The sequence below is a fragment of the Ixodes scapularis genome, unplaced genomic scaffold (genome assembly GCF_016920785.2).
Source record: "Ixodes scapularis isolate PalLabHiFi unplaced genomic scaffold, ASM1692078v2 ptg002900l_1__unscaffolded, whole genome shotgun sequence".
NCBI classification, from domain to species: Eukaryota; Metazoa; Arthropoda; class Arachnida; order Ixodida; family Ixodidae; genus Ixodes; species Ixodes scapularis.
In genome coordinates this window covers 358,923-376,749 of record NW_024610277.1, presented here as the reverse complement: position 1 = coordinate 376,749, position 17,827 = coordinate 358,923, and the positions used below count along the sequence as shown (strand labels likewise).

The window sequence follows — 17,827 nt, the reverse complement described above, 5'->3', positions numbered from 1 at the left end:
TATTACTTTGAACAAAAAAAAAAAAAGCGAAATAGTGATGCAATCACTCTTCAGTGTGCCGTTGTTAGAACGACGAACTTTCAACCCTCTATACTCGGCGACAACTTTTCTTAGCAATGCAGTGGAAGGTACACGCGCGCGCCCACTCTCCCATTTTGAGTGTACGCAGGCTCTCCTCCTCCCCCATTTCCGGGGAGAGGAGGAGAGACCGCGCACACTCAAAATGGGAGAGGGGACGCGGGCCTCTACCTTCCACTGCATTGCCAAGAAAAGTTGTCGCTCAAAGTTCAGATAAAAATACCCACCTCTTTTCCTCCTCCTGTGATGTTCAAGTTCCGTTCACTCGAGATAAATATGCGGTGTTGTAGCGTATGTGGCCGCATGCGGAAGTATCTAATGTGTTTTAAAACTGCAAAAAAAAAAAAAAAAAAAGGAGAAAAGCGAGTTAGCCTGAACCTTTCCGAGCTCATATCCAGCCTGCCTAACTAATCCCTGATGTTTGGGATTGAAGCAGATAACTTTGAAGGGTTACATAGATTTTGCGGGGGGGCTGGTAAGCCTATTAGCACTCGTGCGAGAAGGCCATAAACAGCGAGGAGGAAAATGGAGGAGTGCCCCCCTTTAATCGGATATTTCAAATGGAATTCAACCAAACACACTTGGTACCAGCATTGCACGTACAAAGCCCTCGCTCGACGACTGCCGAGTGACATTTGATTCCCTCGATGCAAAGCAGCATTGAACGCGTGTAAACTTTTTTTTTTATTCTCAACACTTGGCGAGTAGCTCGGTCGTCATTCTTGCTACCTACGACAGATTCGGAAGCAAAGACGCACAACAAGCACTACGAGAGCTGAAAGTGTGTTTTTATCGTATTTCCCAGAGAGTCGATGGCAAAGAGCTCTACTCGCTGGCCCTGGTCGCAAGGCGGGCCGGCAAAATGCGCCGGGAGGGCGGCCCTTATGCTCCGGGGCTCCAGCGCCAGCTGCAAGCAGCCTCGGGGAAACTCCCAGAAGCCGAGGACCCTCCGGTCGTCAGGATGGCGGAACTCCACCAGGCGGATGCCGTGCGAGGAGGCCAACCCCGACCTGCACGCAAGCGGCCTCGAGCGCTCGTCCCGGGCGCCACCTGCACCTCTCACCCTGTGAACTCAATTGGAGTCCGATCCTCGCCGGCCATGCCGCTGTTGATCCACCTGCAGAAATAAAGCGTCCGTCCATAACGGTCGTTCGGAGTGGGTTTTTATGCCTTCCGCTATAACTCGGTGCACCAAAATGACCGTACGTTGCGCAAACATTTCAAAATGTTTCGGAATTTTTATGATGCAGATATTTAGCCAGAAAAACGGGATGGGGGGAGGGGGGGCATTCTCTCGGAACTTTACATATTTTTTGCTATACACTTGAAAAAAAAGTCAAAATCCAATACCGAGATAAAAATGGAAATGCGAAACAATGTACCTTTGACGTTCGGGAGACATATTTGGAGCCTTGTAACTCCATATTATTTTTATTTAGCGCTTACTAAATACTGTCCTCGTGTAGTGTTTGATTAGGTGTGATCGTCAGCCAAGAAGGACGAGTTATGTTTGAAGTATTGACGGAAGATAACAAGCGACACCTGGTGCATGCAGATCAGATAAAGAAACAAATCTGCGAAGAAGACTGGACCGCTTTGCACGCCCCAATGCCGGTGGACAACTTATGCACAGTTGAACCACCGCAAGCAGAAGCAGATGCATCGGACACAACTCTGCAGTGATCAGCTGATGCGTCCGAGTCCACTGCGGTTCGTCGGTATCCGACCAGACTACGCAAAGCACCTGATGTCTTCACATTCGCCTGAGGAGGGAGGAATGTAGTAGCGTAGGAGACGAGAAAGACTCGAGACATAGGAGCGTGCTGGGCTTACATGAATCGAGAGATTCGGATCCTCCCTTATGAAAATATCAGATATGGCCCTGATATATTTTATATACGGCCAGATATGATAATATAAGCAGTCAAATAGGGCTGTATTTCGCCAGATATAGGAGCTAATACGGCCGTATTTTGCCATATAGGTGGGCAAATACTGCCAGATCTGGCCGTATAAGTGCGTAAATACGGCCATATATCACCATATACGCGTGCAAATGCGCCCCTGATAATGATATATGGGCCCGTTTCAGTCGTGCAAGCAACAAGTTATATGTACTCGCTAAGACACTAGTTGATTGATCTATATTGCACAAGTCTCATGTAATTGGTTAACTATTGTTAAAATCCTTAGAGTTAAGTTATTCCAGATATTTGGACCAATTAATCAGTTGCTCATTTTGAAGACTGAAAGACAAATGAAATTTGGTTGTATGTTTGATGTGTGACAATATGACGAAGTGCAATCGGAACGCGAGTTAATCAAATAATGGATTTTAGTCGCAGCTCTTAGACACCCGTTTCCGAGTTAAGCGGTGTTGGCGTCGCCATCGGTGTAACTGCTCCGCTAAATTTAGCGAGAAATTGAATTGGTACGTATGTCACGTGACGTCCATTTTCTCGCAAAATCTGAGAGTGAAACAAATTTTTTTTTTTATGTTTCCCCGCTAAATTGAGCGGGTAAACACGAACCGTTAGCTTACTCAAGATGCAAGACGCCACTTCGCCGTCCCGAATCCTTTTCCCTTCAAACGCAAGCCGTTGCGCCCGGAGTACAATACGCAGCTCTTTCAAAAACCGTTCGCGCAGCATCGTAACCTTCCGTTTGCGAGCGTCGGCGATTCATCGTGTGTTAAAAGTCGGAAGATGTGTTGTCCGTGGTGTCTTTTATGTGTAACTCGTTCGTAAAAAAATTTGAAACAGTGTACACATGATTTGAAATCTATTGGTAAAAATATATATACACATCTTTATTTATCTATTGAAATCATCCACAAAAAAATAGTCGCGTTTATTTTTTTATTTAAAATTATAATGTGGGCTATACAGCGTAAAACATAGTATCTTGAAACTCGCATCGTTTTGAGTTCAAAAGCTGGACTTAATAGAGCTGTATGTTCACTTGGTATTGACATCGGGGTAGATGCTACGCGTGTTTCAGGCCAATCGTGTCTCCGGTTAGGGTCACGTGACTACAGTCTAGAATCTGGTGACAAAGCAGGACATCGCACCTGCCTGGTGCCCAAGGCCACACATAGCATTCACAGCACTGTCAACCTTCGTTACAAGTGACACATCCGCTTGTTGTGGCCCCATAAGATAAGCCTTTTGTTCGTAAAACCCCGTTTTGGCCTCTCCTTCGATCCTTTTCTCCCTCTCCCTAAGCTGAAAGCGTTGTAAAAGGTAAATGGTCACGTGGTTTGACTGATGACGCACTAGCCGCTGGCGATCTCGGAATGCGTTTAGCCGGACCTAGTTTGGCGTGTGAATTCTCCATTTGTGGCTGCTGCGTATGTCTGCTTCTGCAAGCGATTTCTTCAAAGAAGCCCAAGAATTTTTTGTGATGCGTTTAGTGTTTGGTTCTACAAACAACAGCTTGTGCTACATCGTGTTGAATCTTCACGGGTACTTTCTCGTTTCTGTGTTCAAGTGGTGGTTTTGCCGTGGCCGTGTCGACATCTCCCTCAGATAAAACCTTTCAAGTCGCGTCTCGTCAACGTAAGAGCGCTGCAACCTACTTCGTGACAATTGATTGTTTTTCCTAAATGTATTCTTCCAGATTACCTCTAAATTTAGGCCGTGTCTATCTCCTGGCAGCCGGGAGAATCATTGTGCAGAATGTTTCGGCATTGGTGCGATTGCGCTACAAGCAGAAAGTTTCGATATGCCGCCAAAAAACAACAGAAACACAGATTCTTAATTACGCGTTCCAAAATTTGACGAGCGGCTTTACGAGTCGCTTGTAGAAAGATTGTTACGATTTTGCGAAATACTGGTAAACAATGCTAGGTTACCGTCATAATCTAAACCCTGAGATGAGGATAAATCAAGTAACGGACAACTCTCATCGACTCAGGCGTCATATTATGATGTTTCCTAACCGGCATGCCAACATGCTTTCGCTCCTTGCAAGGGTTACCGTCTCGCGGACGGCACGAACCGATCCCCTGACGGCGGCGTCTCGGTGAGCTTGCACACGGAGCCGCCGCCGACCGATCGCCGTTATCGGCGTTATGTAACGATAGGCACAGGACATCTACTCCACAAATGGGCAAAAGCCGATGCAAAGGCGTGCGCGAATGTAAACAACGGTAGAAAAGTGCCGTTGCTCGACGCTATGAGATGCGTGCCGCAAACTCAGTCATCCGCGGGTGTATCCCTCTCGTTCTGCTCGTACTTTCTCTAACTTGACGGACACTCTGTCACGCGGTTCATGCCGACGAAACGATCGTCGGGATACCGGGTAATCGCTACAGCCGAGCGCGGCGCAGTTTACCATTGCTCCCGCTGTGGAAGGTCGAAGAGTCAACTACCATTATAGTAAAGACCGTTTTTTTTAAAAAAATTCTTGCAGATTTGTTTTAAAAGAAGCCGTGAACGCTACACTTACGCGGTTTGTGCGAGAGTAATACGCCCAGGGGGACGTTATGTAGTTTTCTAATGTTCACGATAAGTTGGCTAATTAATTAAAATTAATAATTAACTTTTAATTAGATTAATTTAATTAGAAACTTGCTGAGCGTCGTCTAAAACCCCTAAACCAGTCATGTTTAGAAAGACTGAGCGCGTGTGAAGCGCAGTAGTGCGCTGAAGTTACCACTCGTGGGCCAGGTACACTGTACATGGCTGGGGCTAGATAACAGACAGAAAAATTGCGCGGGCGCCTTACCGAAACCGCTAGCCTTGTACCTGCTCCACGATTGGTAACTTTAGAGTGCTTCTCACGCGCTGAAAGACTGTCTGAAAATGACTGCTTTCGGGATTTTGGACGACGCCCCGCTAGCTGCTTATTGGAATTGTATGTCTATTTTCACTAACTGAAAAGTTCATTAGTGAATTTTAATTAATTAGCCGAGTAATCGCAAAGCTTAGCGCCCACATAATGTCCCCCTGGGCGTGTAACTCACTCGCAGAAACCGCCTAAGTGTAGCTTTTATGACTTTTTTTTAAAACAAATCTGCAAGAATAAAAAAAAAAACACCCTGATATGGAAGGCAGATATACCCCCTATTTGGCAGACCCAGATATGGATATATAAAAAATTGGGCAGATCTGGCTATATAAGGCTTATATAAACTGATGTGCTTGATATAGCCAGATCTGCCCAATTTTTTATATATCCACATTTGTCTTTTTTATATAAGTCCAGATCTGCCATTTTCGTAATGGCTGGCACGTATGAAGAACAGCCTTCGCAGTGCAGTTCTCGGGCCCAAAGTAAAGTGCAAGCGCATTTATCCTACCATACGGGTCCGTGTCCACTCCGCTACAATATATATATATATATATATATATATATATATATATATATATATATATATATATACCGTAAAATCCTGAAATAGCGCCCACACTCGATAGATCGCCCACTCCGCTTTTATGTTCGAACACGTGTTTCCCTCGAATACTGATAGGTCGCCCACCTTCCAAAAATAGCGATGCCCGAAGGTTGAGAAAAGTGCCGGAGGGTAGGGGAGAAGGTTTGGAAAGCCTAGGATTCCCTTCACAAAAAGAAGAGGCCACACACAATAAGGGAGATAAGATAACGGAAGGAACCCGGAAAGTGGTCAAGGTCACTTATTGAATGACATCAGGAAAGCGTTGAAGGTCACTTAGTGGTTGTCGTCAGATCGCCCGACAACCCCAGAAAATCTTTCGACCAGCAAACTGTGAAGACGTTTCTTGTGTATACTCGGGATAAGGTCCAGCTATACCATCCAGAAGAAAGTGGAAGTCGTGGAATGGCACCGCAAGAACGGAGCTAACGTGAGCAAGACTGCGCGCCATTTCGAAGTTGACCGGAAGCGTGTACGGGAATGGAATACGAGCTACCAAGTACTTCTACAACAATGCCATGGAACGAACAAGTTGAAGAGAGCAATAGGTAGGGGACGACCCGTTTTTAGTGAAGAAATCGACGACGCACTGATGGACTTTCTGGAGACTGAGAGATCCGCCGGTCGAGCAGTCAGCAATCGCCTGCTTCAAGAGCATGCGCGGAAACTGGCAGAACAGATGGGCCTAGGAAACTTCCAAGCGTCATGCCAGTACATAGCTAACTGGAAGAAGCGATTTAATGTGTCTATGCGGGTGGGGACCAACGAAAGTCAGAAGCTGCCTGCCGACTACGTTGAAGCAATTACGGTGTTCCGAAAGGCTGTGTCAACTCTGCGCCTGGAGCACAACTACTCGGACTACAACATAGCCAACATGGATCAGACTATGGTCCGGATGGATTGCCCTGCTGCGAGAACCAACAATGCTGTCGGCGAGTCGAGTATTCGCACCGCCAACACCAGCTCTGCTCGGCGAGGGATGACGGTGGCCTTGTGCGCGACGGCAGCGGGCATCAAGCTACCTGCTTTGATCGTACTGAAGGAGCCAACCGGCCGGATCCCCCCGGAGTACTCTTTTCTCTAAGGATTCCAGGTATGTTGTAATTAATCACCATTCAGGGTATAAATGTCGAAACAAAGCCTTAGAAATACGTAAAAATAAGGCAGACAGCATTTTTTTTTTTTTAAATAGAGCGACTGTTGCGTCATCCATTGACAAAACGCCACAGCCCGTTTTGTTTTGTATCGCCCCATTTCCGAAAGATGGCGTAGCTTGCTGGCTTTCCAAAGGTTACTCACTTGCGCGTGCTTCGGCGCTCAGCCATAAAATCGGGCAGTTCGCATATCTTCACTCATCGGCGTAGCATGTGTAATGTGCGTTTGGGGCCCGAACTGTTATTTCATGTTATACTTGTTGTACTTGCAGCAAATGTGCGAATTACTTCTTCCAAGAACGGTTGGATGACCTCTCCCGTCCTACTGGAGTGGACTAGGAGAGTTTGGGGCCCGAACGCCGACGACGTAAGGAGACTGCTCATACTGGACCAAGCACCCATACACAAGACAGGCGGCCCGAGAAGCGCTCGACGCAAAAGACACCGACGTCGCCTTGATACTGGGCGGTTGCACGTCCATTTTGCAACCCGCGGACGTCTCATGGATTAAGCCCTTTAAGGACGCGCTGCGTGGAATTTGGGCATCGTTCTTTCGGAAAGGTTCGGTGACTCCAAAGGGCAACCTTCGCAAGCCGTCGCGTCAAGAGGTTGTGGACTTCGTGGCTCAGGCGTGGGCCTCCGTCTCCGAGGATACCGTGCGGAGTTCGTTCAAACGGTGCGGAATATCCACAAGGCTCGATGGTTCCGAGGACTGCGAGCTCAACGACCGTTTGGCTTCGGTAACCAATGGACCCGAGGATCCCGAGAGCCTCATTGACGAGGCGATTTAATCTTCGATAGCGATAGCGATGTGTCGTTTGACGGTTTCAGCGATGAGAGCTAGGGAAACCCACGCTGCTTTGGCGCACGCGTTACTCGAGTTTTGTTTGTGATTTTGGTTTTTAAATACTGAAAGATCGCCCACCCCACTTTTTTGGCCAATTATCTACGGCGAAAAGGGGGGCGTTATTTCAGGATTTTACGGTATATATATATATATATATATATATAGCTGCTAAGGGCTTTTTTTCAGGGATCGTGTCCGCCAGCTAACAAATGATGACATAAAACTCTGACAACTACCATCTATGAACGACGGCGGCAACAAGACAACCGGTTTGCCAGTTGTCTGCTTGCTGCCGTCACTCATAGATGGCGCAACCTTTCGAGCCTTTCCACTCTGGCTTGCCGACTTGTGGCCGGCCATCACTTCATTCCCAGCATAATACAGCTTCGCTGGTCTTCCTTCTTCACCAAAATAAAAAAAAAAGGCTGAAAGTTTTTCTTTATAACTTTTCTAATAATTCCGAGTCATGTTGCCTTTCTAGTGCGGTGATCCGAATCCCCCTTTTCTTTGTTGCATTTTCGCCTAGAAGACACCAAAATCAAAACCGTACACCGGAATTGGCAGAAAGCTAGGTTCCGCAAGTTGGCTTTGTTTCGACGAAAATAATCTCTGGAGAAGGAGAACAAGGGGGACAAAGAACACAAATCTTCAAACACCGCTAGGTGACTGGTTTTAAGGTCATAACCTTAAAATGCAGGCCGTTCACCCTCGTTGGTGTTTGACTGGTGGCAGCTGATAAAACCTGTTTGCTCTACAGACGTCTAACTCCTGGTTAGCTCAGTGGTAGAGCGCTCCGCTGGAAATGGAGAGGTCCCTGGTTCGATACAAGAACCTGGCAGATTTTCTCGGTTGCGCACCAGTCACCTATCTGTGTTTGGAGATTTGTGTTTGTCCTTTGTCCCCCTTCTCCAGGGATTATTTTCGTCATTCTTGTCCAGCTCTCTTCCATTCTCATCGTGGCTTGGTTTCTATCTTCAATACTCATGGTGAACTTTCTGTAGCAATGCAGTCAAAAGTAGGAGCGCGTGTGCCCACGCACTTTGAGCACCGCAATAGAAGATAAGACATGAGTTCCCCAGGATGCTTCAGGTGGTCCACTATTCTCGAGAATTCCAAAGGACGCTACCTGCACGATCTTCAACGAGATAACCTACAACAAAAGTATGTATTGTCCTTTTATACAGCAGCGTGGTAAAGTTTTATGTTCAAGGCCACACCTACAGATAAAGAATACCAGTTCGTTCCACCGTGACATCATGTGATCAATGTTGACAGGGGCATACTTATTGGACAGGGGCATGGTGACGTTTTGATGGGATTAAGGGTGACACAGAATTTATTTAGAGGTCGAAGTCTTTTCGCATCTTTCGTCAGACAGAAAGGATATTAGGGAAGGGACCATGGTCAGTCCTTGATGGAACGTTATTTTGAGCCCATTGAAGACTCCTTGTTGTTCGAAACCACTACCTTCAAGGCAAAATGCCAAGCGTACAGGAAAGTAATTTTGGGATCAAATACTTCCCCTTCAAACTTCAGGCTTCATCTCAGTTGGCGTCTCAAACAAATTTGAAAAAAGTATTGCAGTATTAGTATTTCTGTATTTGTATTTCTGCTCTCCCTAAAATGTATTCCTGTATTTGTATTTCCAAAAACTTTTTGCCTCTATTTAAAATGTATTTCCGATACATATTGCGGTACACTTTTACAGATATATTTTAGTATCAGTATTTTAGCTATTATCTTAATGTATCCCAGTATTTGTATTTCCACATACATTTTTGAGTATTTTTGCCCAACCCTGGGTCCTGAACATGGCTCTGCTGAACCCCACTTCACGGGGGGTTCAATTTACGTGGCTTCTTTTTCCTTCTTTTCACTTCTTTCTAAATAAATCAGTTGGGAGTCAGCGCTCTTTCTTTCTACTGTCCTTTTCTCTTCCACCGACTTTTTGTGCGCTGTTTAATATTACTGATGTACCAACTAGCTCAAATTACCACTTTACTACAGGACACACTGGCACCATCTAGTGGGTAACAGTGGAAACTTGGTGGTCGCGCATATTTTCTACATTTCTCGCGCATCCTCCTTTCTTTCTAGGCTCGAAAAGCTTTTGTCGACGTTAGAAACATTTGACCTTGGAAATCTTACAAAACTTTCGCTCTTGTGAAATGCAGTTCCAGGGTCACCGCACAGACGCAATGGTGGAACTGACAAGTGCTAATTTGGAGCAGCTCTTGTAGCAGGAAAAAATAGGTATTGGAGCAGAGATTTCCATTCTTGGAGCAGACAATTTTGAGCTTTCATGTCGGAAAATGTTATACAGTCTCTTTGAAGTTGGCCCGTGGAAAAAAAAAACTGCAGCGGATGGAGTGTTGGGAGACTATCTAAAGTGTTGTACCTATAGGGGACCTGGCCACTACAGATATTTATTTATAGAACAATCGTATGGTGGTTATCTTGCAGATGTCTCAATTAACCTATTACAAGTACTGACGGCATCTTTGATCTGTGCTTGATGTAAAAGGTGTTTTTGGCTACTTTGTACTGCTTGTATCACGCTGCTCTCGCTCATACTCGACCTGCTACTGTTCACATAGCATATAAGCAGAGCACATAGCTACTGAAACCGACCAGAATGAATAGCACTAGCCCTTCATTGCGATCAGTTAGCACTAGCTATAGCGCTGGTTACTCTAGCGCTAGCTATTCATTGCGATCCATGTGAGCACCATTGGCACAAGAACCGATAACTCTTCTTTGTTAGGCAAGCGCAAATAATGAATTTTGGGTTGGAAGCTAATTCCAAGTGAATAGCGGCTTGGCCGAATATTTCTGAATATTGAATAGTTGCTGCGCCTTTCTTTACACCTTTTACAACTGTTACACCACGCTCAAACAAAAATTCAGCTGAACTCGCAGAGATTGTTCCTAAGCTCCTATCTGTCCACTCATGAGCTCTCTTAAATATAATCTAGCTATAATTATAGACTGTGGTCTCAGAAAGTCCAACACCTACATTGAGACGGCAAGTAAACGACAGAGTTGACATAGAACTAAACCTATAAAGCCGCCCAGCCATACCTAGTTAAGGGGGCTTATAATTATTCTTGTTATATAAAAGTAACTTCTTTGATTCTAAATAAAAAAAATGAAAAAAAATAGAACAGGCACAACTAATGAACAGAGGTTTTTAGAACATCACTGCCTAACATATGCCCTCGCATAATAGCCGCAGTAAAATTTTGAAGATTATATTGCAATGTAAATATCAACAATCACAAAGGTCCTTGCTTGTTTGTTTTTCTAATCCACCAGGCGCGCGCGTGCACTGTACCGCTTTCGCCTGAGCGCACGGCTGAGAAGCGAGTCGGGAAATTACTGTGTTATCTCTGCGGGTATTGCTTCTCCGCAGTGCACCGGTGCTTGAGGAGAAGTGCACTCAAGGGGGCTAATCCACCGCGATCAACACTTCCAAAAGTATGAGTATCGCAGTTAATTTTGAAGCGGATATCAAATAGCGTAACATTTGAAAATATTATTCAAAAATTAGAATATTCGCGCAGCCCTACTCTTTGCACATAGTAATTAACATCTTAAAAAAAAAAACAAAAAAAAAACTGTATTTTCCTTGTTTTCAGTGGCATCGCCAACAATGCCACGTGCCAGACACTCTGAGTTTCCTTTTCGAGAACAGCTCCCTTTTGGCGCAGACATGGTGCAAATCTTTAAGGCAGCATGTAGCAGGTTATTCGTTCTAGCGCAGTTTGGCACAGCAGTTCCAGCACTGCATCGTCCCTCATAGGCTTCAATTCACTCTGAAATTTTGAATTAATTCGAACCAGGGATGGGAAAAAAACATGCAAATATGTATCGAAATACAAATACAAAATACTTCGTCAAAAATGTATTTCATTACGAATCTAATTACATTTACAAAAAATCATTTAAATAAAAGATACAAATACAACCAAATGTATTTGGTCTCCTCCAAATACTTTTCCAAATACATTCCTCAAAATTTGCGTCAGCGACTTCAGGGCACCTGCAACGGATTTCTGGGTATCTCATTTTAATTTTGCATCGTACACTCGGGAGTTAGTGTGAGAGGCTCTGGTAACGTAATAGAAATATAACCACAAAAAAAATGTAATCAGCTTGGACGTAATACGTGAAACAAGTACAGAGCTTCAAGCAGCTTTTTTTGTTGATTACATTTTGGTATAGACCAACAAAGAACCGAGATGACCAAGACGCGCAGCACTAGCTAGAGAATTTTTTATTGTTGCAACTCGCACCAGTTACGAAAATCTGGACGACCCGCGCATTTAGAATGTTCCAGGCAAAAATATGGATGGAAATCAGGGTGGAAAGCATCACAAATTGTCACAGGCACTTATTTTGCCAGTCCGCCTGTGAACCTCGATTTCGTCACTATTCTTACCCTGGACTAGTGCCGTAATCACAAAGTCACTAAACGCTTGTGCTTGATTGAGAGACGCTGCATTCGGTGCAGAACATAGTTTTCTTCCTGCTCTGGACAGTGACAACAAATTTGAGGTGATGTATTTTCGCCCACAAATTGTATTTAATTAAAATTGTATTTGAAATACCCACGTTTTAGTATTTAAATACACATGCCAAATACATTGTTCAATTTGTAATTAAATACAAACGCAAAATACACAAAGTATTTAAAATACATATTTCAAATACTTGTATTTGAAACACTGCCCATCCCCGATTCGAACGAATGGTTGAAAAGTTGACCTTCCCGAGCCACATCCCCCCTTGACTGCTTTACTTTCATCAGAAACTGTTCCCCGAGCAGTTGGGAAGAGTGGGCGATCTGTCTGGCAGCTACCTGTGGTAGTTGAGGATGACGGCACAGGATCGAGACCAGTACGGCCCACCGCTGCCGTCCCCCGGGACGCCTTCCCCGTGCATGCCAGCGGGACGCAACTTGGGCTCTGCACACACAAAAATCCCCGGTCAATGACCAGGAAAGTCGCTCTTTAAAGAGAAGCTGGAGCGGTTTTGTATTTGAGGAAACACACATAAATCGTCTTCATTTGACCTCCAGCATCTCGAATATCCAAAAACATTTTTAATTTGGACCATGGTGGCTGCAGAAAATCATTTTGAAAGTACCACCAAAGGCCTTCCTTCCCGGAGCGCGACGTCACAAAAGGAGTTTGCAGAATCTCCGCTCTCACGCATCTCCAGCACCTATCGAAGCTACGCACACGCACTCTCGCTATTTCTAGAAAAGGCAGAAAGAGACATCATGACCAATGCCAGTGCGGGGAATATACCTGACAAGCTCGCGATTACACGAGTGGGTCTCAAGCGACATGCGCTTGGCGGCCGAAAGAGATGCCACGACTGGTCGGAAGTTTTTCGTGTTTTCTCGCGTTTAGGTTCATCTTCGGGGAAAACAAACGTGATATTCAAATTCACATAATAAAACTACGCTAGATTCAACCTCTATCTCATTTTTCGAAATAAGTGTTTCAGCTTCCCTTTAAGTCCCGCAGGGTAGCGCAACTAGAATAAAGGACAGCACTCGTTTCTGCGCATGAATAGTAGCGGGAAGATGTCTGTGGGAAATCGGTGTCGTCCTAATTAGGGTAGGTCGGCACGATGTGAGAAGGAGCACATTAGACGTACCTCGCATGGTTCGAATTTCAAACGTAGATAGCCGAAACTGGGCACGCAACTGTCATATTTCAGAAAGTTCTACGTCTATTTTCCTTACAGGTCAAGTCAGCTGTGGCGAAATATTAAAAATAGTACAAAAAAAGGCGTTTGTGCATCTCCTACGTCCTATACCGACCCATTTAAGCGTTTTACGTTGGTTTACCAGCTCACTCACAGTGGCGTGCCCAACGCGAAAACATGGAGAACGCCACAGTAGGGATTCTCAACGAGCGAGGGAATCGTGATGAGTAACCATTTTACCTAAATATCGTCACGACTAAAAATGGTCGGCGAAATTAGAACCGAAAATAAACGTTTAACGTGGCAGACTCACACCTACTAACTTAAAATGAAAAGTACCACAGATCCTGCGACAAAAGGGCGACCGCCAAAGCGGCGCGTTACTGCCGCTTTCATGTTCGAGAAGGTTCCGCACCAGAACTCCCGACAAGAGCCGAGAGTGGGCTAGAACTCTCCGGAAGAGTAAGATCGATAGAAGAACGAGCCAAGCAAGTTCGAACCCCGTTTTCCTCGGCGTAACAGCCACGCACGCGGCAATGTACAGATGACGACAGCCCCGTGGCCAGCTCGCAAACTGAGAAATGCGGGGCCGTCATTTCCGCGCTATATTTAAGATTTCGGCACCTCCCGGCTGACCCGTAAAAGGAAAAAACGAACGTCTTTGCAAAACGACGTTCGCGTGTCGAACGTCGAAGGTGTAAGTTCGAAATTCCGAATTTCCGAAGCACATTAGATGTGCCGGTTCCTGGGACTGCACCCCGTACAAACTGAAAGGTTTGAATTTCTGCCACACCTTCGAAAATTGAAATTACGAAGCGGCCCTCGGTGTCTAGCATTCGATAGTACTTAAAGGGGTTGTCCGGTCAAATTTTGTATTCGAGAAAACAATTGAATATCATTGTTATTGCCTCGAGACGCATCGTATGTGCAATATTTGAATTTTATATGCCCCTCTAATGAGTAATTGAATTCCTACTGCTCCAATCGCACTCTAGCGTAAACGCTGTTTTCGGTGGCAACATGGGAGCGCTGATGTCACACAACACAAAGCGAGCATTTCTGTCTCGTCGTTTACCTGCGAGTGAACGCCTCAGCGTGCTTCGTTTTTGCTGTTGTGCTCGACTTGTTTCGTGGTTGGGTGAGATTTTTGTTGCGCGGTTGAGTGCCACAACCACCGGGCGGCACATGCGAGCCAAGACATGACGTTTCACACTTTTCCCCGAGACGTGCAGTGACGAGCAAAATGAATCGTCGCCGTGCGTAGGGACTGGGTTCCCGTCAAGATTGAGATCCCACTTATGCAGCAGTCATCTCACAGAAGAGAGCTACAAGCTGAGCTTTAAGCGGACAGAAGGCTCGTAAGCTGAGGTGTGATGCTGTGCCAACGATATTAAACTACGTCCATCCACTCCTCGCCCAAATTGGATCAATCAATTTGTTTATGCAGGGAAACCGAAACCAACAGCTAGACAACCTGGAAACGATACCAGAAGTTGTATTTAGCACGCGTGCAGCCAAATTCTGTTTGACCCGCATGTGCAAATAGAGCGTGGCTATGATTCACCAGGCTCGTCCAAGTCAAGTGACGACATGCATTTGAACGATTCGCCAGTTGCCTTCAACCCGCGGTCATCGCCTCTGAGGGAAAGACCCGCAGCCTCAACACCGATCCAGTGGATCCGCTGATATGCGTACCCGGATACCGCTTTGTGTACCCAGTTGCCGCTTCAGAGGCGAAATCTGCATCCTTTGCTTTGCAAGCACTCCTAATTCGATCGGTGGCCGTCGCAGTTGTGTCTGCGCGAAACGGCATACGTTTGTTCGAAGCTTATGGCTGTTTTCGAGTAATGTCCCGCTAAAAGGCGTGACTTTTTTTGTACACGCTTGGGAACTGCAATAAAAGAACCGTATTTCAGTAGGACAGTGGTTCTCAACCATCGCCGTTTTGCGGACCCCTTACGGATCGGCGGAGATGATGGAGGACCCCGTTTGTGGTGAGAGGAGAGGAAAGGTATAGGTTAAATATAATAATGATTTAATAAATGGATATAATTAAGGGCTAGTGTGAAGTAGACCTCTTTTATCGACGTTCACACAAAAAGACTTGCCCGAAAACTAAAACATTTCTTTCCGACCCGAAAAAAAAAAAAAAAAAAAAAACTTTTATTGCCGGGCTGGACTGATGAGGCAGGGCTTCCCGGACCCCCATTTGAGAACCACTGGCCTAGGAGTCTACATAATTTGAAACAAAATACAAGACATCCATTGACCAACGCTTGCTATCTCGACCATTTGACAAACCTTTGCGTTTTGTGACGTCACACAGCAGCTACGGATGTCAGCCATTGACATTGGCGAAATTTGGGGTGCAGTTTCGTACATACGCTCTTGAATGGTTTAGTTAATAGCGGGAGATCATATATCAAAATAAAAATGTTGTTTGTCTACATGAAGGCTCTCTCGACGTAAAGAGCGCAAAAACTTAAGTACTTCCGGTTTCGACCGGACAATCCTTTTAAACTTAATTTCGCAGCCGACGGAGCAACGACCACGCTTGTGGCTCATCACGGACATTCCAGATGCTCGGGCTTTGGCACGTTTCTGCCCGATGACAGAAATGTAGATGCCTACAGTTGGAGCCGTTAGGTAACTAATTAAAAGCTTCGCGACCAAGCGCGTAATTATTTACAGTTTCAGTTTCCACGCACTTCCCAAGTTGCACTACATTTTTATAGCTGTAACCATTAGCTATTATGCGCTATATTTTTGGGCCAACTTGGCGTTGCCCTTATCTGGACGTCGATTCTATGGGTCGTTGCTACGAGAAGAATACCTACTCGGTCGACTAAAGCGGAAGTCTGGGTGAGCCCGGTTGAGACAGACGCGCTAAGCAGGGGAGGAAAAAGGGGACCGACAATCCCAAAAGGCGACGCACCCAGCCTGGTCAAGGGAATCTTCCCGCCCGGCGTCCCGGGGTCCTGCTCCGAGGGCGGAGCGGCCTTCGGTGCCGGAAAGTGCGGCGGTCCCCATGAGATCCTTGCCTGTAAAGATTGCGACGCGGGTCAACGGGGAGGTCGCCACCGAAAAAGGCGTCTGGGGCGCCACCCACGGCATTCTGGGGGTCTTCCGAGGGGGCGCAGAGCAGAGCCAGGTGGTGGAAGCCCCGGCCCATGATACCCACGTCCGCGTGCACCAGGTCCAACACGTGGCCCAGTTCGTGCAGGACCCCGCCCAGACTGCTCCAGAAGCAGGCCCACGGGGAGCCCCTGCAGGAAACACCCCGAACAACATTCCAGTGATGTGATTGGCCTAAGCCGTTTTGGAGCACCTTTAGGAGCAGCTAAAACAGTGTTTAGAAGCAGCAAAAGTGGCTTTTGGAGCAGACATTCTTAGAACAATAAAAATATTAATTTCAAGCGCTGGACAAACGAAGGACACTTTGCTCGCCGCAATAAACAAATTATAGTCAAGTTAGACCACCTCGGAGTCTTTCAACATGTAACTGAAATGCCTATGACAGGACACATTTTGCAATTCTTCAGAAAGAAAAAAAAGTCCCCATTTTGCACGAAGGCAACTCCACTAACTCTCACTCACAAATTTGAACTGCACCATTACTTTTGGTTGTTTGTCTCGAGATTGACAGAGTAGGTTAACTTTTTCCATAGCCTACAAATGTCGACCAAACTTAGTGGTCCACGACAGCGAATCAGGGCCAGCAGCGCCGGTGATCGAGATCGCGTGGGGTATACGCGGCGACGGCGGCACTGCGGAGCGCCGGCGGGATCGCGCAGTTCCAGAGAGCGATTTCGGAAAGGGTTCGTTACCCGCAGCATTGGATGTCTGGGCAGTCGGGGCGGTCCGTTTCCCCAGCGTCTCCCAGCCCGGCCGCGAGCTCCCGGAGATCCAGGGGCCAGGAGCGGAGGCGGCCGTCCCCGCAGAGGGCCAGGCCCCCGGCCCCGACCATGGGGTGCCCCGCCGTCCCGCTGGGCTCCGCGTCTGCCCACGACGCGAAGGCCAGGAGCTTGCAGCGGTCAGGGTCACCCAGGGCTGAGCGCACAAGCTCCTCGGCCAGGCACCTCCAAACTTTCCCGGCCGCCATGGAGCGCGCCTCCGCGACGGTCAGCCCGGTCCGGAACACATGGACGGCGGGCTCCAGACAGAACGTGCGCCGCTGGAATCCGGCGGCTGCCAGGGTCTCCGCCAGTAGGGCCTGGAGGATGCGGGCTCCCAGGGCAACCCTCTGGAGGGCCCCCTCCACGGAGGGCCCCCGGTCCGGCTCGTCTTGGCAGACGACGTACGCCGGGCGCACGTACTCGCGGGGGCCGGGCGGCTCGTGACGCAGGACCAGGTCTTGCCAAAGGTCCCCGTGACCCAGCCGCACCGCGTTGGTCCCCGGCAGGAGGCTCACAAAGGCCACGAACGCTCCCCCCGCTACGGGCCAGGACACCGGGTGCGCGTCTCGCCCCTCCAAGAGGTTCGCTACCTCCACCGCGTCGATCCGGTCACTTCCGAGGTAGCGGCCGCGAATTAACGCCAGGGACCACCCGAGGACCTCGTCGGCCTTCGGGCTCGTGATTTTGAAGATCATCGTAGAGCTTACAGTGCCCGCTCGGAGCACGTGCGAAGGGCAAA

The 17,827-nt window shown here is 47.1% G+C and overlaps 1 protein-coding gene across 1 annotated transcript; it reads right to left on the bottom strand.

Annotated features, from left to right (window-relative positions):
• Positions 1–749: 749 nt before the first annotated feature.
• On the bottom strand, positions 750–17,793 carry LOC8051788 (putative zinc metalloproteinase YIL108W). Its single transcript, XM_029995166.4, has 6 exons — positions 17,020–17,793; positions 16,302–16,458; positions 16,128–16,233; positions 12,336–12,441; positions 1,142–1,195; positions 750–1,088 (listed from the first exon to the last, which is right to left on the bottom strand). The coding sequence occupies exons 1-6, from the start codon at positions 17,781–17,783 to the stop codon at positions 845–847; spliced, it is 1,431 nt and encodes a 476-aa protein (XP_029851026.2). The 5' UTR covers positions 17,784–17,793; the 3' UTR covers positions 750–844.
• Positions 17,794–17,827: the final 34 nt, after the last annotated feature.

What these genes read in the sequence shown, in the direction of transcription:
- LOC8051788 (XM_029995166.4), bottom strand. Translation starts at nt 17,783, where the DNA reads ATGATCTTCAAAATCACGAGCCCGAAGGCCGACGAGGTCCTCGGGTGG. An exon ending in CCAGACATCCAATGCTGCGG is followed by an intron (nt 16,459 to 17,019) that starts GTAACGAACCCT and finishes TGTTTCCTGCAG; the next exon opens with GGGCTCCCCGTGGGCCTGCT. An exon ending in CGGAAGACCCCCAGAATGCC is followed by an intron (nt 16,234 to 16,301) that starts GTGGGTGGCGCC and finishes CAATCTTTACAG; the next exon opens with GCAAGGATCTCATGGGGACC.